General features: G+C 37.9%; 1 protein-coding gene across 1 annotated transcript in view; it reads left to right on the top strand.

Moving 5' to 3' along the window:
• TRAPPC3L (trafficking protein particle complex 3 like) overlaps nt 1-5,024 on the top strand; it is a 48,450-nt gene extending 43,426 nt beyond the window's left edge. The window contains exons 4-5 of the mRNA XM_025382971.1: nt 1,315-1,500; nt 4,905-5,024. Of these exons, the coding sequence (XP_025238756.1) occupies nt 1,315-1,500; nt 4,905-5,024 (306 nt within the window). The remainder of the gene's footprint in view (nt 1-1,314; nt 1,501-4,904) is intronic.
• The last annotated feature ends 18,233 nt before the right edge of the window (nt 5,025-23,257 follow it).

Raw genomic sequence — 23,257 nt, 5'->3', positions numbered from 1 at the left:
GTTTTTGGGATTTTTGGCTTTTCCGCTCTGGTTTCTCCCCATGTTTGTGGTTTTATCTATCTTTGGTCTTTGATGTTGGTGACCTATGGATGGGGTTTTGTTGTGGATGTCCTTTTTGTTGATGTTGATGCTATTCCTTTCTGTTTGTTAGTTTTCCTTCTAACAGACAGGCCCCTCAGCTGCAGGTCTGTTGGAGTTTTCTGGAGGTCCACTCCAGACTCTGTTTGCCTGGGTATCACCAGCAGAGGCTGCAGAACAGCAAATATTGTTGTCTGATCCTTGTTCTGGAAGCTTCGTCCTAGAGGGGCACCTGCCTGTATGAGGTGTCTGTCAGCTCCTACAGGGAGGTGTCTCCCAGTCAGGCTACATGGGGGTCAGGGACCCACTTGAGGAGGCAGTCTCTCTGTTATTGGAGCTCGAACACCATGCTGGGAGAACCACTGCTCTCTTCAGAGCTGTCAGGCAGGAACGTTTAAGTCTGCAGAAGTTATCTTCTGCCTTTTGTTCAGATATGCCCTGCCCCCAGAGGTGGAATCTAGGAAGGCAGTAGGCCTTGCTGACCTGTGATGGGCTCCACCCAGTTAGAGCTTCCCTGCCTCTTTGTTTACACTGTGAGCATAGAACTGCCTACTCAAGCCTCAGCAATGGTGGACACCCCTCTCCCCACCAAGTTTCAGCATCCCAGGTCAATCTCAGTCTGCTGTGCTAGCAGCGAGCAAGGCTCCATGGGCGTGGGACCTGCCAAGCTAGGCACAGGCTTTGGAGGGAATCTCCTGAGGGAGGGAATCTCCTGAGGGAAGGAATTTCCTGTTCTGCCGGATGTGAAGACCGCGAGAAAAGTGCAGTATTTGGGCAAAAGTGTACCGTTCCTCCAAGTACAGTCACTCATGGCTTCCCTTGGCTAGGAAAGGGAAATCCCCTGACCCCTTGAGCTTCCCACGTGAGATGATGCCCTGCCCTGATTTGGCTCGCTCTCCATGGGCTGCACCCACTGTCCAACCAGTCCCAGTGAGATGAACCAGGTACCTCAGTTGGAAATCACCTGTCTTCTCTGTTGATCTCACTGGGAGCTGTAGACCGGAGCTGTTCCTATTCAAGAATCTTGGAAGTGATTCACAAGTAAAAATATTTAAAAATTTCACAGCATAGGATCAATAAATTGCAAAGCTAAGGGTGAAGCCATAGCTTCACCTGACTATAGACTCCATGTACTTAACCATTGTGCTGCAATGCCTAGAACAGGGTATTTGTTTAGTCTGCTAATAGTTATTTGTTCTAGACCAGGTTTTAGTAATTTTGTTTTCTTCTTATCAGGTTGCTTTCAAGATGTATCTGGGAATTACACCAAGTGTGACCTGTAACAATTCAAGCAGAAATGAATTTTCCCTGATTCTAGACAAGAATCCTCTGGTGGAGTTTGTGGAAGAGCTCCCTGCTGGACGATCTTCTCTGTGCTACTGCAACTTGCTGTGTGGGATTATCAGAGGTGCCTTGGAAATGGTAAAGTTGAATAAGTGAAGAATGAATGAAGAATCTCTTAGTCCTTCTAAGACTAAAATAAGATAACCAATATGCATAATTCATTTTGCTGGGTACATTAGTTATCTAATAACGTGTTACAAAGTACCCCCAAAATGTAGCAGCTATAAAAACAAACATTTATTTTCTCACACAGTTTCTGAGGATCAGAAATCTGGGAGCAGCTTAGCTAGGTTGTTGTCACTCAGAGTCTTTCATGGCTTAATACACATGCAGTCAAGCTGCTGGCCAGGGCTGCAACCTCTGGCAACTTGACTGAGGCTGGAGAATCTACTTCCAAGCTCACTCACACACCCCCAGTGCCTTGCTGGCAGTTGGCAGGAGGCTTCATGAGGTTCCTGGCCACATGGACCTCTTTGTAGATCTAATCACAACATGGCTACTTATGTGGCCAACCCTGGTGCCATGGAGGAGTGGGTTACCTGAGGGTGTGAATAACAGAAGGTAGGGATCATTGGCCATTTTGGAGGCTGGATTTTACACCTGAATTATTAATTGGTTTAACTAAAACAGTTATTAGTATCTGCTAAGTGTCAGGCACTGAGTATACACAGATGAACAAGACATAGTTGCTGCCTTTAAAGAATCTGCTTTCTAATGGAGAAGTCAGATGCACAAATAAGTATAATTAAGGCTATGAGAGAACCTGTGGCAGGAAAAACTTCCTAGACTTCCTAAGGAAACTCTAAACTGGCTTTTGAAAGAAAAATAGGAGTTAGATAAAAGCCTTGGGTAAGAGGAGCAGGAGAAAATAATACAATAGGTAGAAGAATCAGCATGTCCAAAGGTACAAAAAGAATGTTTCAATCAAGGAACAAGGAACTTGAATTAGTTCAGTATGACTGACATATAAATTGAGAGACAGATTGTCATGAGAAAGAAGGCTTAAATTCTTTACAGAAGACTGATTTTAAGAAAAGGAGTTCATATGACAAGCGTGGAAATTCAGATTTTTACATTGGAAGCAACAGAAATCAATATAGGTTTAAAAACAGTGGAATAATATTTTGAAACTTGTGTTTTAGGAATTTCATTTGCTTATCAACCAAATGAAAGTATATCAGAGGGAACAATGCTGAAGGAAAGGATGAGGGCACTTTGGAAGTTATGATGGTAACCTCAGGTAAAACCAGAACAAAGCCTTGACAGCAGGAATAGGGAGAGGAAGACCATTTGAACAACATCAAAAAGATGGAACAGATAAGGCTAGGTTATGAACTGACTGAAAGGAACGAAATTGAGAAAAAGATTCAAGAATGATTTGTAAGTTTCTGAGCAACCTGTAGAGATGGTTGTGCTATTAAACCAAGAGGAGCAAAACCAAGAGGAGTACATCTGGGCTTGGTAGAGACAAAGTGAGGAGTTCAATTTTGAGCCTGCTGGAGTTGAGGTGTTTAACACATGCAAGTGAGGCTATCCAGCAAACTGTTGTTTATCCCTGTCAGGAGTTCACAGAGAGACATGGATTGAAGAAGCATTAGAATTGGAAAAGAATGCCTAGACAGAGTCTGTAGAGCAAGAAGAAAAGGGAGTAACAGAACCGTAGGAAGCAATAAAATATAATAAGTAGGTTCAATAGAGAGCACAAAGGCTGAAAAAGGATACTAAGAAAGAGAAATCAGAGGGAGGAAAAGAAGGAGTCATAGAAACAAGGGAGGAGAGCATTTCAAGAAGACAGAGTGATTAATAAGAACAAGTACAGCAGAGAGTGTAAGTTAAACTAGACCTGAAAAATATTCACAACATTTAGGAACCAAAAGACCCACGAGGGCCTTGGTAAAAGCTCCTTTGGGAAAGTGGAGGGAAAGAAGACAATTTGTCAAAGATTGGTGAGTCAACAACAGCTTAGGAAGAGATGACAGTCATCAAAGTCTCATTTTCCCAGAAGCTTAGCTATTAAGAATGGTGGGACCAGATAGCAACCAAAGTCTTGCCATGTGTTGAGCTACCTAATAATGAGGCATGCATGTGATTTTAAATTATTTGTGATAATTAGGGGAAAACAGAATAACAAGTAATCCAAAAGCATAAAACAATAGAAACAATGTATTGTTCATACAGATTCTCCATGCTTCCACCCTAGCATCTTTTTAGACTTGTCCTATAGTCGGTGGCCATGAGATCAAGGAAGGGGTGGGAAAGCATTCTGAGCGTTTATGGGCCAAGGGAGAAACCATAAAACCAAGTCAAAAATAGGAAAAGAATGTCTTCTACTTTCATAGATAACAGTTGATTATATTTGCTGAATGACAGCTGGCATCAGACCTCATGTGTTCCCAAATATCCAAATAGCTTCAACATTGTCTCCCTGTTAATTTAATTTATTTTCGGTTAAATTTTGACAAAGACTTAAAAAATCTTATGGAAGAAAAAGTTGAGGATGAATTTTGCTTCTGTATTTCCAAGTGCAGTCTACGTCCTTCTGTTAAATGGTAGGCATTGCAAGGCCGGGCCCAGTATGAGTCAGATAATTTGGTACACTAAGGGTTTAACAAATTGAGGCTGACTAGCTAAGGAATTCTTAGTGAGAGAGGGGAGTGAGTCAGCTAAGATTCAATAAATATCAATTAATTTCCTGCTACACGTGGGCATTTTTCACATATTATTTGCTTTTACTTGGTGCTTTTACTTATTTATCTTATTTTTCCCAATAAAGCAAAATAACTCTGAATAAATACACTATTGGGGGTAGGTCAGCAATATCATGCTGCTCTTATGTGGACACATGTTAATGAATAAAGAAGTAAGCCCTGCTTACTTCAGTGCCTGGGAAATGGGAAATACCTTACAGAGAAAAAGAAGGCCTGAGTATCAAATATTCATGTCTGTAATTTCAGTCTTCAATTTTATATCTATAATTCATTTAATTGATATTATTCTCAAAGTCTTCAAACCATAACTGACTGCTAAATGTTGTTAGGATAAGTGGTTATGTTATCTAGCTAATGACAGAATGATTTATGGCAAATCTGTTTGAGAGCAATCATTTAAGAATCCATTTATTCTTGGAAATTCTGCTGACTAAGCACACTGGGTCAAGGCTATCTTTGAGCAGGGAATTTGTGTTCTTCTAAAGATGGATCCATAATTCAGCCTTGCACAGTGAGCTAAGCTTGGCAGAGTCTGGGTGTCCCAGTCATCCTAGTTGGCCTGGACCACCCTTCTCTTTGCAGAGTCACACCACAGAGCTGACACACAGCTGTACCACCTCTGGAGGACACTCAGTAAAGGGCCCTTTATCCACGAACAAGCTTTTTAAAAAATCATTTCTTAAGGAACGTAAAGAAAGCTGACAAAAGACTGAGAAAAATTTAGTTTTTTGTTTTTTAATTAAATGACAGACCTGTATTTTTCTTCTTTCCTAGGTTCATTTGGCTGCTGATGTTACATTCTTGCAAGACAGACTAAAAGGTGACAGTGTGACAGAAATAGGAATAACATTTCTAAAAAAGCGAGACGAGAAAAAATATAGACGGAAGAAATGAAGAATAGCACGGAAAATGCCACAGGGTGGCTAGTTGAGTTAATATTAGCTAAACATGTATAGACATAGAAATTTTGAATTGCTTAATAGCATAAACTTTGAAAGGCTTATAAATCACCCAGAAATTTGAAATGCAGGGCACAAAAATTTAAAGTTTTTTTTTTTTCCTTTTGCTTATAGATCACATATTTTCAATCTCATGTCCACAAAATTTCATATAATGTGATTTTCTCATGTGTTAGCTTGGCTTATAGCTTTAGCCTCCTGATGCTACCCTTGATTTGTAATCACCAAGTCAAGCTATTTATTCAATGATAATTTTGAAACATTTTAAATAGCATTTAATTTTAATTTATTTTATTTAGTTTTAATATAGCTGATATTAACCAAATTCCTTCCTTTTCTCATAAAATATTGCTTGATGGTCAGGCCAGGAAACCTCTTAAATAAAGGATAAATAATATTCTTTGAAAATACTTTCTTACCCCAAAGCTTATTAATTTAGAATTTCTACTATCATTTTAATCCCCTAAAAAATCTTCCACAGAATGTTTTCTCTGTGACCAGAACACATTTAAAATTCATATGTACTGAATTAAATACACAGTAATCTTCACCAGACCATTGGCACACAAGGGCAGCCTACAAGGCAGCCCAGAATCTACTGGGCTCTGCAGATAACTCACAAGTACAAGTTATGATTGGTGTGATACTATCCTACAGAATTGGAGAAAATATTTGTAAACTACATATCTGACACCCTTGTGTTATTAATAACCAGAATATATAAGAAGTTCAAACAACTCCATAGGAAAAAATTAATAATCCAATTAAAAATGGGCAAAAGATCTGAATAGACATTTCTCAAAAGAAGACATACAAATGGCAAACAGATATATGAAAAGGTGCTCCACATCATTGGTCATCAGAGAAATGCAAATCAAAACTATAATGAGATATTATCTCACCTTAGTTAAAAGTGACTTTCATCCAAAACAGGCAACAGTGAATGCTTGCAAAGACGTGGAGAAGAGGGAACTCTGGTACACTGTTGGTGGGAATGTAAATTAGTATAACCACTATGGAGAATGGTTTGGAGGTTCCTCAAAAAACAAAAAATAGAATGATCATATGATCCAGCAATCCCACTGCTGGGTACATACCCAAAATAAAGGAAATCAGTATATCTAAGAGATATCTGCACTCCCATGTTTATTGCAGCACTATTCACAATGGCCAAGATTTAGAAGAAATCTAAGTGTCCTTCAATAGATGAACGAATAAAGAAAATGTGGTGCATATACACAATGGAGTACTATTCGGCCATAAAGAAGAATGAGATCCTGTCATTTGCAACAACATGGGTGGAACTAGAGGTCATTATGTTCAATGAAATATGTCAGGACAGAAAGACAGACTTAGAATGTTCTCACTTATTTGTAGGAGCTAAAAATTAAAACAGTGGACTCATGAAGATATAGAGTAAAATGATGGATATCAGAGGCTGGAAAGGGTAGTTTCAAGAGAAGTGGAGATGGTTAATGGGTACAAAAATCTAGTTAGATAGAATGAATAAGATCTGGGCCAGGCATGGTGGCACAAGGCTGTAATCTCTGCACTTTGGGAAGCCAAAGTGGGAGGATTGCTTGAGCTCAGGAGTTTGAGACCAGCTTAGGTCATACACACACACACACACACACACACATATATATATATATTTGGTTTTTTTTTTTTTTTTTTGCATACTTGTGCATACCTGTGGTCCCAGCTACTCGGGAGGCTGAGGTGGGAGGATTGATTAAGGCCAGGAGGTTGAGGCTGCAGTGAGCCATGATTGTGCCACTACCCTCCAGTCTGGGCAATAGAGTGAGACCCTGTCTTAAAAAAAAAAGTACAAGAATGAATAAGATCAAGTATTTGACAGCACAACAGGGTGAGTACAGTTGATAATAACTTTTTGTACATTTAATAATAATTAAGATTATAAATGGATTGTTTGTGACAGAAAAGATAAATGCTTGAGGTAATAGATACCCCATTTACCCGATGTGATTGTTATACATTGTATGCCTGTATGAAAACATCTCATGTACCCCATAAATATATATACCTACTGTGTACCCACAAAAAAAATTAAAAAATAATCAAAATAAATAAAACTGGTATAAGTGATATGTTAGTAATAGACGTCAACTAGGATTCAGGAGCCTATTCTGAGTCCCTGTCGAGTTCTGTTTCTAGGGGCTTCAGCTGATCCTGAGTAGTGACTGATCCTGGGCAAGGCACATAATCTCTCCATCTCTCTCTCTTTCTTTCTCTCTCTCTCTCTCTTTCCCCACCCCTTTAAAATCAGGACATTGGATGCAATAAAGGTCTAAAACTGTATCAGTGGGTTTAAACGATATAAATGATCACTGAAATTCTACATTTTTGGACTTTAGAACACTGTAGGGAAATTGTTTGTTCTCCACTTACTCAACTGTCTCTTCAAAAGGACATTACAATAGGCATAAAGGAAATAGGGTCATTGGCACACAGTTGAGGCATCAATGGAAGAACCTTCAAGCCTGCTCCACAGAAGACCAGGAGTAGAATCTGGAAGAAGATATCTGACATTAGAAGGGGTATCACAATGTCATGTATTTTAAACTGATACCTCCATAAGAATTCTTGCCTACAATCTATCCTAAAGCTTCTTTTTAGGACTTTTTCCATCTTCTGCTCAGTTGCCTCTTTCTCATTTATAATATATGCATTTCTCCCAGGAACCCAAGATATTCATGCCTAAGGCCCTCTCTCTTAAATCAGCACCCAACTAACTATCCTGAAAATACTCCAGGTCTTGGAGTATTCTCCTGCCTGTCTATACCTTCCTCTTCTTTCTCTCCTAACCCAACCATCAAAAGTCCCTTGGCCCAAAGTCTTTGATCCCCACCCTGCTGAAGGCAGCTTAATCTGGTATTCTCAGTGATGCTGGATATTGGAACTGATGATGGCTTCAGGATGAGGCTTGTTCCCCATCCCTTGTTTTTCTCACTGTGGAAGGAGGGGAGCCTCTTGGCATTGAATATATTAGAATTATGAGAACCACCAATATAATTTTATATTTTCTTATAGCCATATTAAATAATAAAAGGAAATAGGTGACATTATTTTTATAGTTTTAATAATATATCATTTAATTATCCAAAAATTTTTATTTCAACATAGTAATATAATAATAAATGTCATTATCTATAATAATAAATTTCATTATTACTATTTTTGGTAGAGATGGAGATCTTGCTTTGTTGCTCAGGCTGGTCTTAAATCCTGGCCTCAAGTGATCCTCCCACCTTGACCTCCCAAACTGTTGGGATTATAGGAATGAGGTAACCACACCTGGCCAATATAAAAATTATTAACGAGACATTTTATATTATTTTTCATACTAAGTCTTTGAACTCCAGTGTGTATTTGACATTCTTAGCACATCTCAACTCATGGTAAATTTTCAAAGGCTAGAGTGAAATGTAGTTCTACCAAAATAATAAAGTTGTGTTTAATGGTGTTTAATAGCCTCAATTTTTGAATCTAAATTAATTAAAATTAAACTGAATTTAAAATGCAGTCACACTAGTCACATTTTACATGTTCAATAGCCATGTGTGTCTAGTGGCTACTCTAATGGACACCACTGGTCTAGAATTCCCAGTCAAAGATTTGTTGTGTCTCCTTGACCTTTGATACAAAGAATGAATGGAGAGGATCCAGTACCATGGAGAGAAAGAGAGGAAATGGGTAGAAAAGAAAAAAATAAAAATAAAAGAAAAAAATAAAAGAAAATCAGGTCAATAAGACTATCAGAGACCCATGAAATGCTCTCTCTCTACCAACTGAGCGGTGACCCATAGAAACAATAAAGAGAGATTACACATCCTTCCCTGGGCTCCAAGTATGTTTTCATCACCATTGTGTAAAGCTGGGTTTCTCTGATAAAGAGCTTAAGGAACTTATACAGCATAACTACAGGGTTATATAATATTTTTATTTTATATTATTTTATATTTTTATTCTATAAAAGCCTTTAATCCAAACCCAAAACCTTGATTAAAGCAGAGTTGTTTTGTCACCTCAGCAAAGCAAAAGAGGAGGAAATGTTTGGGGCAGAGACGTAGTGCAATGCTCTTAAATGACTACACCAGATACTGCCCAAGCTATTAACTGAGGAGGCCTGCTTTGGTTGTCTATTCACTGATTGCAGTTGCCAGGAATCAGAAAGACCTGCCTCAGCGTCCTGTACACTTATTTATTCTCTTCTCAAACCTCTCAGTTTCATTTATTAGCTGTTAGGAGCCTGGATCTCTTTAGCAGTTGGAATGAATGATGGTGAATAAGTGGAAAGTTTCCTCTTCTCCCTGTTTATGAGAGACAAAAGGAGAAATTTGGAAAATCACATGCTTGAAGTAAGAGGATGATATTAAAACTTTTGTATCCAGAGACTACTTTAAGAAAAATCTGCTGCTACTTTAACAAAGATCTGCTAAATGTTAACTAATACAGTAAATGCTAAGTGTCACTGTTAAGTGTCTCCCACTGGGCTGTAGACTCTGGGTAGTTGTTATACTTCAGTTTACTTCACCAGCTTTGGAAGCTAATATCTCTTCAGTAACACTGAAGGAGTCTGTGATGGATGCATCCTCCCAGCTCTGGAAACTTCATATGACAAAAGACTCTGTATCCTTCTTGTTAAGAGAGAAAGCCAAATTTTGTTTACTCCACTTAGTTGCATATTCCTTGAAAAATCTGAGCAGTGTCTGCATTTCTTCATCCTAATAAACCTTCCAGAACTTTAGCTGGACATAACCAGTGGTCGACCAGTAGGGTCTATGACAAACCACCAACAGACAGGGAGGGATGTAGCAGGTACAATGTACCAGTGTGTGATCTCAGAAGGAAATGGTCAACTCTTATTCAGTTAGCAAGTGTCACCCTAACATTGAAAACAAGGCACAGCCACAACAATCATTAGCAAAATTTTACTTTTCATTAGAAAAGAAGAACTAAACAAAACAAATCAAAAGTTGGGGCTCTTTCACAAAAAAAAAGTTAAGAAATAGGCCTTCTGGGGGTAATTCTTGTTCTTCCTTGAACTCAGGCTCTGTCTTTCCCAATTAAATCTTTATTTGTGTCCCAGGGATGAAGTCAACTTGATCGTGGTGGATAAGCGTTTTGATGTGTTGCTGGATTTAGTTTGCCAGTATTTTATTGAGGATTTTTCTATCGATGTCCATCAGGGATATTTTCTTTTTTTGTTGCGTCTCTGCCAGGTTTTGGTATCAGAATGATGCTGGCCTCATAAAATAGTTAGGGAGGATTCTCTCTTTTTCTATTGTTTGAAATAGTTTCAAAAGGAATGGTACCAGCTCCTCTTTTCACCTCAGGTAGAGTTTGGCTGTGAATCCATCTGGTCCTGGACTTTTTTTGGTTGGTAGGCTATTAATTACTGCCTCAATTTCAAAACTTGTTATTGGTCTTTTCAGGAATTCGAATTATTCCTGTTTAGTCTTGGGAGGGTATATATGTCCAAGAATTTATCCATTTCTTCTAGATTTTCCAGTTTATTTGTTGAAATCTTTTCCCGGTTGATTTGGGGTGGAGAGTTCTGTAGTGTGTATTAGGTCCGCTTGGTCCAGAGCTGAGTTCAAGTCCTGGATATCCTTTTTAGTTTTTTCTCTTACTGATCTGATAGAGGTGTTTGTAGTATTCTCTGATCATAGTTTGTATTTCTATGGGATCAGTGGTGATATCCTCTTTATCATTTTTTATCATTTGATTCTTCTCTCTTTTCTTCTTTATTAGTTTAGCTAGTGATCTATCTATTTTGTTAATCTTTTCAAAAAACCAGCTCCTGGATTCACTGATTTTTTGAAGAGTTTTTCATGTCTCTATCTCCTTCAGTTCTGCTCTGATCTTAGTTATTTCTTGTCTTCTATCTTTTGAATTTATTTGCTCTTGCTTCTCTAGTTATTTTAATTGTGATGTTTGGGTGTTGATTTCAGATCTTTCTAGCTTTCTGATATGGGCATTTAGTGCTGTATATTTCCCTCTTAACACTGCTTTAGCTGTATCCCAGAGATTCTGGTATGTTGTCTCTTTGTTCTCATTGATTTCAAAGAAATTATTTATTTCTGCCTTAATTTCGTTATTTACCCAGTAGTCATTCAGAAGCAGATTGTTAAATTTCCATGTAGTTGTGCAGTTCTGAGCGAGTTTCTCAATCTTGAGTTCTAATTTTATTGAACTGTGGTCTGAGAGACAGTTTGTTATGATTTCTGTTCTTTTGCATTTGCTGAGGAGTGTTTTACTTCCAATTATGTGGTCAGTTTTGGAATAAGTGTGATGTGGTCCTGAGAAGAATGTATATTCTGTTGATTTGGGGTGGAGAGTTCCATAGATGTCTATTAGGTCTGCTTGGTCCAGAGCTGAGATCAAGTCCTGGATATCCTTGTTAATTTTCTGTATCATTGATCTGTCTAATATTGACAGTGGGTATTAAAGTCTCCCATTATTATTGTGTGGGAGTCTAAGTCTCTTTGTAGGTCTCTAAGAACTTGCTTTATGAATCCGGGTGCTCCCATATTGGGTGCATATATATTTAGGATAGTTAGTTCTTCTTGTTGCATTGATCCCTTTACCATTATGCATTGCCCTTTTTTGTCTTTTTCTATGTTTGTTGGCTTAAAGTCTGTTTTATCAGAGACTAGAATTGCAATCTTGCTTTTTTTTTTTTCTTTCCATTTGTTTGGTAAATCTCCCTCCATCCCTTTATTTTGATCCTATATATGTCTTTGCACATGAGATGGATCTCCTGAATACAACACACCGATGGGTCTTGACTCTTTATCCAATTTGCCAGTCTATGTATTTTAATTGGGGCATTTAGCCCATTTGCATTTAAGGTCAATTAAATGTATGTGTTATGTGTGAATTTGATCCTGTCACCATGATGCTAGCTGGTTATTTTGCACATTAGTTGATGCGGTTTCTTCATAGTGTCATTGGTCTTTATATTTGGGTGTGTTTTTCCAGTGGCTGGTACTGGTTTTTCCTTTCCATATTTAGTGCTTCCTTCAGGAGCTCTTGTAAGGCAGGCCTGGTGGTGACAAAATCCCTCAGCATTTGCTTCTCTGGAAAGGATTTTATTTCTCCTCCCCAAGCCTGGTTCAACATATGCAAATCAATAAAGGTAATCTATCACATAAATAGAACCAATGACAAAAACCACATAATATCTCAATAGATGCAGAAAAGGCCTTCAATATAATTCAACATCCCTTCATGCTAAAAACTATCAATAAACTGGGTATTGATGGAACACATCTCAAAATAATAAGATCTATTTATGAGAAATCCATAGCCAATATCATACTGAATGGGCAAAAGCTGGAAGCATTCCCTTTGAAAACTGGCACAAGACAGGGATGCTCTCTCTCACCACTCCTGTTCAACATAGTATTGGAAGTTCTGGCCAGGGCAATCAGGCAAGAGAAAGTAAGGGTATTCAATTAGGAAGGCAGGAAGTCAAATTGTCTCCATTTGATTGTATATTTAGAAAATTCCATTGTCTCAACCCCAAAACTCCTTAAGCTAATAAGCAACTTCAGCAAAGTCTCAGGATACAAAATCAATGTGCAAAAATCACAAGCGTTCCTATACATCAATAATAAACAAGCAGAGAGTCAAATCATGAGTGAACTCTCATTCACAATTGCTACAAAGAGAATAAAATACCTAGGAATACAACTTACAAGGGACGTGTATGACCTCTTCAAGGAGAACTACAAACCACTGCTCAAGGAAATAATAGAGGACACACACAAAAAAATGGAAAAATTTCCATGCTCACGGATGGGAAGAATCAATATTGTGAATGGCCATATTACCCAAATTAATTTATACATTCAATACTATTCTCATCAAGCTACTACTGACTTTCTTCACAGAATTAGAAAAAACTACTTTAATTTTCATATGGAACCACAAAAGAGCCCATATAGCCAAGACAATCCTAAGCAAGAAGAACAAAGCTGGAGGCATCACTCTACCTGACTCCAAACTATATACAAGGCTACAGTAACCAAAACAGCATAGTACTGGTACCAAAACAGACATATAGACCAATGGAACAGAACAGAGGCCTCAGAAATCATACCACACAGCTACAACCATCTGATCTTAGACAAACCTGACAAAAACAAGCAATGGGGAAAAGGTTCCCTATTTAATAAATGGTGCTGGGAAAACTGGCTATCCATATGCAGAAAACTGAAACTCGGCCCCTTCCTTAAGCCTTATACAAAAATTAACTCAAGATGGATTAAAGACTTAAATGTAAGACCTAAAACCATAAAAACCCTAGAAGAAAACCTAGGCAATACCATTCAGGACATAGGCATGGGCAAAGGCTTCATGACTAAAACACGAAAAGCAATGGCAACAAAAACCAAAATTGACAAGTGGTATCTAATCAAACTAAAGAGTTTCTGCCCAGCAAAAGAAACTATCATCAGAGTGAACAGGAAAGCTACAGAATGGGGGAAAATTTTTGCAAAGTATGCATTTGACGAAAGGCTAATATCCAGAATCTATAAGGAACTTAAATTCACATGAAAAAAAAATCTTATCAAAAAGTGGGTGAAAGATATGAACAGACACTCCTCAAAAGAAGACAATTATGTGTCCAACAAACATACGAAAAAAAAAAAACTCATCATCACTGGTTATTAGAGAAATACAAATCAAAACCACAGTAAGATACCATCTCACGCCAGTTGGAACGGTGATCATTAAAAAGTCAGGAAACAACAGATGCTGGAGAGGATGTGGAGAAATAGGAATGCTTTTACACCGACAGTGGCATTTTAAATTATTTCAACCATTGTGGAAGACAGTGTGTCAGTTCCTCAAGGATCTAGAACCAGAAATACCATTTGACCCAGCAATCCCGTTACTGGGTATGTACCCAAAGGATTGTAAATCATCCTACTATAAAGACACATGCACACATATGTTTACTGAAGCACTATTTACTATAGCAAAGACTTGGAACCAACTCAAATGCCCATCAATGATTGAATGGATAAAAAAAAATGTGGCACATATACACCATGGAATATTATGCAGTCATAAAAAGAATGAGTTTGTGTCCTTTGCAGGGACACTAACACAATAACAGAAAACTAGACACTGCATATTATCACTCATAAGTGGGAGTTGAACAATGTGAACACATGGATACAGGGAGGGGAACATCACACTCCAGGGCCTCGTGGGGGGTTAGGGGCAAGGGGAGGGAGAGTATTAGGACAAATACCTGATGCATGTGGGGCTTAAAACCTAGATGACAGATTGATAGGTGCAGCAAACCACCATGGCATACGTATACCTATGTAACAAACCTGCACATTCTGCACATGTATCCCAGAACTTAAAGTAAAATTTTAAAAAATCTTTATTTTTCTTCCTTCTGTTTCTTTTGTCTTCCATTTTTTAGCAGACCTGTGGCCACTACGGAATCTTCTCTTTTTCCTTTTCCATGGAATCTTCCCGGAACTCCTTACTTTCTCTTTTATTTCCTCTTCCATTTTTTAAAATTATGCCTCATGTAATAGACATTTGTTAGCTTCCTATATCTTCCCCTCTTCTAATTCAGTGACATTTCTCCTTAGGAGCCACCATTTAATTAAACAACACATCTACTTCAGGTGGCTCATTCTCAGTTTAAAACCACTTCCTTGCCTTCCAGATCTAAGCCAGTCCACACATGGTATTCCCCAGACAACAATCAATAGTTCTGGCATGGCCCAATTGCTGCAATTTTTACTCTATGGTTATGGAAAGAGGATCTCTCTCTCTCTCTCTGTCTCTCTCTCTGACCCACTGCCCTGCCACCCCGCTCCTTTCTTATTCTGTCTGTCTGTGGAAATAGTTGGCTCTGGTTCCTGCTGACATAGGGAGGATGAGGAGGATGAATAAAGAGAAGAAAAGCCTGCCCTGCCTCTGGAATTTCAGTTACTCGCATCAATAAATTTACTGTGTTCTTAAGAGAATAGAGTTAGGTTTCTGTTACCTGCAATCAACAGGATCCAAACTAATTCATTTTCTGATTCTCTCATCTCTATTAATAGCAATGCAACAAAGTTCATTGTATGACAAATACGTGATAGGTCAGATAATCTGTAATATATTTGAGAATACCAAAAATATTAATTACTTATTATTACATTTTCACATGGTTTAATATTCAATGAAATAACACTTGTATTTGCATGACTCTCCTCTTCACAAAAAGGAAACGTTCACAGGAGTAAGAAAATAGAAGTTGCATTATGTTGTACAACTACTCAGCACACAAGACCTAGAAAAGGGAGATTCCACAGGGAGAAAACACGGTTTTAAATTGGTGGTACCTCTTAAAATAAAACAGCCAAAATAATTATACATTTCAGGCCCTTGCTACACCTATTTCCACTGGAATCCTAAATGACATCAGGAGTCACTAAGGATTCTAAACTCAGAACAACCCTCTCATTTCAGGAACTCTTCAGTGATATAAATCTTTAAAGCCAGAAGACTGTATTTAGTGACTTGCCCTTCCTGTGTAGTGTGTGAATCGCATAGATTTTGATGACATGGAAGAGGAAATGTTAATTCCCAATGGATACCAAACAATTCAAGCACCTGGAAATGCTGATTTTTAAGATTTAGATTCAATTAACAGTTTTATCAGATGCCAGGCATACGTGGTACATCATTTACTTTTCAACAATCTGTGAGGCATTAAGTTTATAGTGGGGGTAGCTGTGAAATTACAAAGAAACTAAACTTGCCAGTGCTTTAAGCGCATTAAGATGTGCAGCTGGTGAGTACAGGGAGTTGGCAATGGCTTCTGAGGATCTTGCTTAGGGGGCTGAGTGGAGGAACCACAGGAGAAGTCAGCTAAAAAGAAGAAGCTGATAACCTTGGAATACTTTGAGTTTGAGGTGCCTTTGAAATATCCAAACAATACCAGGAGCTCAGAAGAGAGGTCTGAATTGAAGATAGACTTCGGAGTCATCAGCGTATAAACAATAGTAACAGCAGTGGAGATGAATGGTAACATCTGAACGGGATATGGACTTTAGAAAATATAAGGGGCAAAGATAGAATCTTGAGAAATACCACCACTCAAGGGGCAATAAGAAAAGAAAAGAGCAAGTCAGGCTGAACTTTCAGCCAGAGATGTAGAAGGGAGAAACTGGTGAGACCAAAGTCAAATTTCAAGGAAGATAAAGAGGTCAGAGGTGTTAGATGCCACCGAAAAGCAATCAAGTTAGGCCAGAAAAAGGATGTTGGAACTGGTGTAGAGGAGGTCTTTGCATCTTAGCAATTTCAGGACAGTGGTGGAGGCAGAGGCCTCATTAAAGATAGAGAAGTCAACGGGAGGTGAGACCCTATGTGCAGATAATTCTGTTAAGGTACTGGACTGTAAATGGACTCTGAGTGCAAGGTTGGGCTGTTTGCTCTGTTAACTTTAGTTTTGTTGTTGTTGTTGTTGTTTTCCTTAAGAATCCAGGCATTTGAAAACATAAAAGAGAGGGAATAACTTGTGAGGAAGTGGGAGAGGGCAGGATAAAGATGATGGGAGAAAGGTTTGACTCTGAACTTCATAAATATTACCCTTTCTCCTTAGAAAGCCATGATGAAGTTGAAAGTGGGCAGATTAGGGGATTGGATTAGAGACGTGTGGGGAAGACGCTGATCAAGCTCATGACCGTTGGCCTTAATCTTCCCTATGAAACATGATTCAACGTCTTTGTAGAGATGTAGGTGGACAGAGGCTGGATGAGGATACTTTGTGCTGTAGAATGCTGTCCATATTCTCAGCACTTAAGCCCTCAAAGTAGAAAATAATCCAGCCTTCAGAGTGCACGATCATGCAAATGCCTGGGAAGAAAATACACATGACCTTTACTTCCCTGTGCTCTAATGAATGATTCTTTACAAAGTCACTAACATGGGGATGACAGCCTGCCTAGATATACTTACCTGAGATTCCCCATGGATCATAAGTACAATTTCCTGTGTCTCCAAGGAGATGGGAGATTTGACTGTAGGCTGTCTTAGGGAACTCTTCCAAACAAGGAGCAGATTTGTGGCTACAAAATTTCCCCAAGTACTCCTGCATCTAGAACATGGAAATGTATACTGTTTTGAGCATTCTAAAAATGCTCATAATACACACATAGAAATGACCACTGAAGAAAGCCATAGAAAGCCACATATTAGGACTACCAAGGCTTGTATAATGATTGTCCCAAAGATGTCAAAGAAATGTGAAAAGCTGACAAATGCCACTATTGAAAAAAAAATATCCCCAGAAAAAGCAGCACAAGAGTTGGAGCCACTAAATAAATAGACCAGAGATGATTTTTACTGCTTTAGGGGTGCTTAAAAAATGAGATAAAGAAGAAAATTTCTACTCCCACTGTCAGTACTCCCCCTACTGTCAGTGTTCCCCCAGAACCTTATCTGTGATTGTCTTGTGGTTGCCTAAGATGTTTAGACAGTCTGAAAGAACTTCAGGTCAAAACTGTATATTTTTTTGCACCCTAAACAGGTGAAAAAATGCCAATTTAAACCTTTCTGAACACCTGCTGGGTGGAGTCCCTCATGAAGATATCCAATCAAAATGAATGAATGGAAGAAAAAGGTACCAATACTGGTTGCTCAAGTCTAGACAGCTCAAAGGGCAACTCTTTATCAAGAATACCATGTTTCTGGTCCTGGCAATTATGATGGTACTTCCATGCACGAATTCAGCCAGGTGTCTGTTGGCAAAGATTTGTTCTCTATTATCTAAAGTTAAACATAATTAAACTAAGTGTTGATGATATTCCTGGTAGCTACCTTTTAGAGGCAGGAATATTTGTGGTAAATTTAGGTTGGAGACAGAAACAGAAACCATGTAATCTTCGTCAGTTCTTTCTAGTTCTGGGATGGCAGACTTTATAGGAAAAGCTATGAAGATAAAATTTTATGACTAAAGATGGTCTTCAAGATGATATAAAATATTTAATCTTTTTTGGTTAATGAAATTATGAGCCCTGCAGGGTTGATTTGATGGCATGAGGAAAATCTCAGAGAAGAGCAAATTGAATAAATAATTACTAGTATATGGAATTGCTTATTCTTAGAGAGACATGAGTGCTCTAGTTCCTACTAGGTCTTCAGTGACTTTCATCACCTGTCTCTCTTCCCTTTCCACTGGCTCCTTCTCCTACATCTGAAAGCATGTGCAAGTTTCTACCATTCTAGAAAGAACATTCCCTTGACAATTCTTTCCTAACAGTCCACCAGTGTCTCCCTCATCCTTTCACTGGCAAACTTTAAGAAAACATATTGTGGCAGAAGGATTGCCAGTTTGGAAACTGGACGATCCTATGTTAAAATGCTTACCTTGCCACTGACTAGACCAGTGGCCTTAAGCAAGTCTCCTTCCCTTGAGTAAAATGGCACAATACTATAATACTTCTTTGAAAGATTAGGTACTTAATGACTGGCACCCATTGCTCTCAGACTTGTTGATTCTTCATTTGCTGACACATCCCAGTTGACTGCAGTCTGGTTTCTAATCCCATGTTCTACTGAAACTTTATTTGCTGTCACAAATTACATCTTTATCTCCCCAATAAAATCAGCATTTTATTCCTGGTCTATTTTTATCTCTTTACACTCCTGACTTCTCCTTGCTTGGTTCTTTCTTCTTGATAGGCTTCAGAGAAATATCTCCACCTTGATTCTTCTCCTGTATTTCTGCTGGCTAATAATTCTAAGTCTCTTAATTCTAAGTCCTATAATTCTCTAATAATTCTAAGTCCTATAATTCTTTTAACTTCCCCAAATGGTGGTATGCATGCGGCTGTATGGTTGGCATTTTCTCAAGGTAGATGTTTTCCTTGGATAGACTTTACACAGAAAACTTCTCTTCTCTACCTTCTTCACTGATCTGCTACTATTCCCTAATAGTCACTGCAACTACATGTCCCATAAGCATGTATTTGGTGTGCCCTAAACCCAACTCATTATTTCCTTTTTCTCACTGCTAAATCTCTGCTTTCTTCAAAATTTCATTTCCTAGTTAATGACCCCATTGTCAAAACTAAAAAGTTCTATTTATTTCTGACTGCTTTCTCTCTTTCTATTTACATCCAATCTGTCATCAAGTTCTTTTAATCCTACATCCTAAATTCATCTTGATTTTCCTTTGCCCCTCAGTTGAGGGCCTCATCTGTGTTCCTGAAGTTACTTCTAAGTGGTTAGAAACCACTGGCGGTAATGGGAGCAACTGCCAGTTACTCCCACCTCCATTTCACTCTCTACACCAAAATCAAGTGATTTCCATAAAACACCGATGAGATAGTGGTACATCCACACCAGAAACCTCTCAGAAGTGTTCCTGTCCATTTCCAGTTCATACTATGCTCCTTATCCATCACATGAAGTCCAACTGATCAACCTCCTGCATATGTCACCTACTCAGTGAAAACTATCCTTACTGGCTCATGTCCCCACTCCACCTCTAGGCTGAGTTTCCCTCTAATCTCCAACTCCCTTAGTGTCTCTCACATGTCTCTACCCTATATGTTGAGTATTTTCCTGCATGTCTTTCTTCCCAGATAGTCTGTGAGTTCTTAGGCAAAGAGCACATATTATTTGTCTTTGTACTCCCAGCACCTGGCACAATCCCTGACACTCAGTCAAATACTCTATGGTATTTTTATTATGTTATGTAATTGCAGAATGATTGAATAAATGAGATGATAATCTACATGTGTAGTTGCACTATTGCAGAAGATTATTCTCCATTTCATATTATGCATTAGGTTTTCTACTGTTAATGTCAAACTTTTCATAAAAGATTCTCTAACTTACCAATATAAAATCTATGGAATGCGCCTTTGTAATTACAGACTCATTTGGTCCTGAGGACATCTAGGATATCTTGACTGGTCATGGACAAAACCATATGCTTTGTTTTGCTCAAGAAAGTGGGGATTAGGCCGGAGACCAGAATTTTACTGCATGTCTCCTGAGTTATGTGCTATCCCCTTTAATTTTCTGGTATCACTAAAGTCTTTGTGACAAATGGGGTAAATGTTCTTTATTCTACCTATCTTTTTGTTCCCTCACAGATTCATTTTCGTCAAGGCTCGTGCTTTAAGATTAAAACCATATGGACTATAATAGAATGGAAGTGTGTACGTAATCAAAGGAGTTTGTTTTACCCTCATAGTGGGTAAATTGAAGTCATCTTAAAATAATCACAATAAAAATGCTTATTATATCACAAAGGCTTGCTGAATAACTCCCCCCAACACCCACCCCTAAATGTCTGTTGAGTAAATTTCCTATTGTCAGTACACACTGCCACTGCTTTAGTTTTGTTTTTTCTCACCACAGTAGTGGCTTTTTCTTCTTGCTCTTTCTGAAAACCAACTGCCACTTTGTTCATTATGTTATGTATGATAATAGTAGCATGATTAGTTAGCATATTATTTTTGAGATATATATTAAGTCGGAAAAAATAACATGTCTGTATTTTTCTTTAAACTAATTAACAAAAAAGATTACTCAAATGTGACAAAATATGGTAGATGTATTTGTATTAACTAAACTAAAAATAAAAACCACCAAACGTCTATCAATAGAAGACTGATTGAATAAACTATAATATATCTAAACAGAATAGAGTGCTATATTGCTATTTAAAAAGTAATGAGTAGCCAGGCACGGTAGTGCATGCTTGCAATCCCAGCACTTTAGGAGGCTGAGGCAGGAGGTGACCTGAGCCCAGGAGTTCAAGACAACCTTGGGAAACAGGGAGACCCCCATCTCTACAAACCTAAAAAAATTAGCCAGGCATGGTGGCACGCACCTATGGTCCCAGAGAGTTGGGAGTCTGAGGTGGGGAAATTGCCTGTGGCCAGGAGGTTGAGCCTACAATGAGCTGTGATCACACCACTGCACTTCAGTCTGGGTGACAGAATGAAACCCTGTCTCAAAAAAAAAAAAAAAAAAAAGTAATGAGTAAAATCTTATTTACTGCATGGCATGATGACCACTAGAATATATTAAGTTAAAAAAGGAGGTAGATAAAAGTGTACATCATAAACTAACATTTATCTAAGAAGGAGGGATTTTATATATATATTTTAAATGGAAGGCTAACTCAAAACATTTTTTAAAAGGCTGCCATTTGAGGGAGGAAACAGGGTGGATGCAAATGCAATAAGGATAAAGGCCAGACTTCTCAAAAAAAACATACACCTTGTTTATTGTGTAAAGTGATTTGCACACTCATTTGGATGTATACTGTGGTATGAAGAAAAGTAGTAATTATGTTGATGCTATTAGAACCTGGGATTTTTGGCATGAGAAAGGATTAAGAAGGTGAGTTTGTGCTCCATACCACTGTGGGATGACTATAGCTAACAATAATGTATAGTTTCAAATAGTTAGAAGGAGGAATATTGAACATTCCCAATACAAAGAAATGATAAATGTTTGAGATGATGGAAATGTTATTACCCTAAACTGATCACTGTACATAATATGTATCAAAACATCACTATGTACCCCATGAATATGTACAATTATTATTTGTTAACAAAAAATAAATTTTAAAAAGTTTGATAAAGTTAAGCTAAAAAGAAAAAACCTGTAGTGCAGAATTTGAATTTGAAACTGTCAGTATGAACTCTTAACAGTTTTATCCTTTAAAAATTCTGCATATGACAATGAAAACAGACAACAAATTAAAAAAATAGATAAATTGAACTACATTAGGATTTAAAACTTTTGTGCATCAAAGGGCACAATCAACAAAATAAAATGCAATCCATGGAATGAGAGAAAATATTTGCAAATCATATATCTGACAAGGAGTTTATATCCAAAATATTAAGGAACTGAGACAACTCAACATAGAAAACCATTATGATTAAACAATAGGCAATGGACTTGAAGAGACATTTTCCCAAAGAGCTACAAATGGCCAATAAGCATATGAAAAGATGCTCTCATCACTAATGATTAGGGGAATGCAAATCAAAACCACAATGAGAAACCAATTCACACACATTAGGATGGCTCCTATCAAAACACCAAAAAATAACAAGTGTTAGTGAGGATGTGGAGAAATTAAATTCTTGAGAATTGTTGGTGGAAATATAAAGTGGTGCAGCTGCTATGAAAAACATTATACTGATTCCTCAAAAACTTAAAAAGAATTGCCAAAAGATCTAGAAATTGCTCTGCTAATATGTCTCACAAAATTGAAAGCAGAGTCTCAAAGAGATGTTTGTAAACCCACGTTCATAGCGGCATTGTTTACAATCATCAAAATGTGGAGGCAACACAAGTGTCCTTCAATGGATGAATGGATAAACAAGACATATACATACAATGAAATATTACTCTGCCTTAAAAAGGAAGGAAACTCTGACATGCGCTAAAACATGGATGAATCTTGAGGATATTATGCTACGTAACACAAGGCACTCACAAAAGGCAAATACTATATGATTCTACTCAAATGCAGTACCTAGAAGTAGTCGAATCCACAGAGACAGAAAGAATGGCAGTTTCCAGAGGTTAAGGAGAGTGTGGAGTGGGGAGCTATTGTTTAATGAGTTCAGAATTTCAGTTTGCAAGATGAAAAGAGTTCTGGAGATAGACATTGGTGATGGTTCCACAATAATGTGAATGTACTTAATACTACTGAAATGTACACTTAAAAATGGTTAAGATGATAAGTTTCATGTTATGTGTATTTTACCACAATTAAAATTTTTTAATGAATCAAATGTCTGCAAATAAAGGATTGATTAAACAAACAAAAAAGACATTTAAAGAGCATTTCAATTGTGCAATATATAAACTTTATTTAAATCCCAATTCAAACAGATACCCATATGAGGTAAGCTGGAACTTAAATGCTGGCAGGATATTTGATGATGTTAAGTAATTCAGGAATGGAAAATCAAATATTGTATGTTCTCAGTCATAAATGGGAGCTGGCCGGGCACGGTGGCTCACGCCTGTAATCCCAGAACTTTGGGAGACCGAGGCGGGCAGATCACCTGAGGTCAGGAGTTTGAGACCAGCCTGACTAACATGGTGAAACCTCACCTCTACTAAAAATACAAAAAT

The sequence above is a fragment of the Theropithecus gelada genome, chromosome 4 (assembly GCF_003255815.1).
Source record: "Theropithecus gelada isolate Dixy chromosome 4, Tgel_1.0, whole genome shotgun sequence".
NCBI lineage: Eukaryota > Metazoa > Chordata > Mammalia > Primates > Cercopithecidae > Theropithecus > Theropithecus gelada.
Note: the sequence above shows the minus strand (reverse complement) of the source record. Positions and strands in the feature narration are given on the sequence as shown.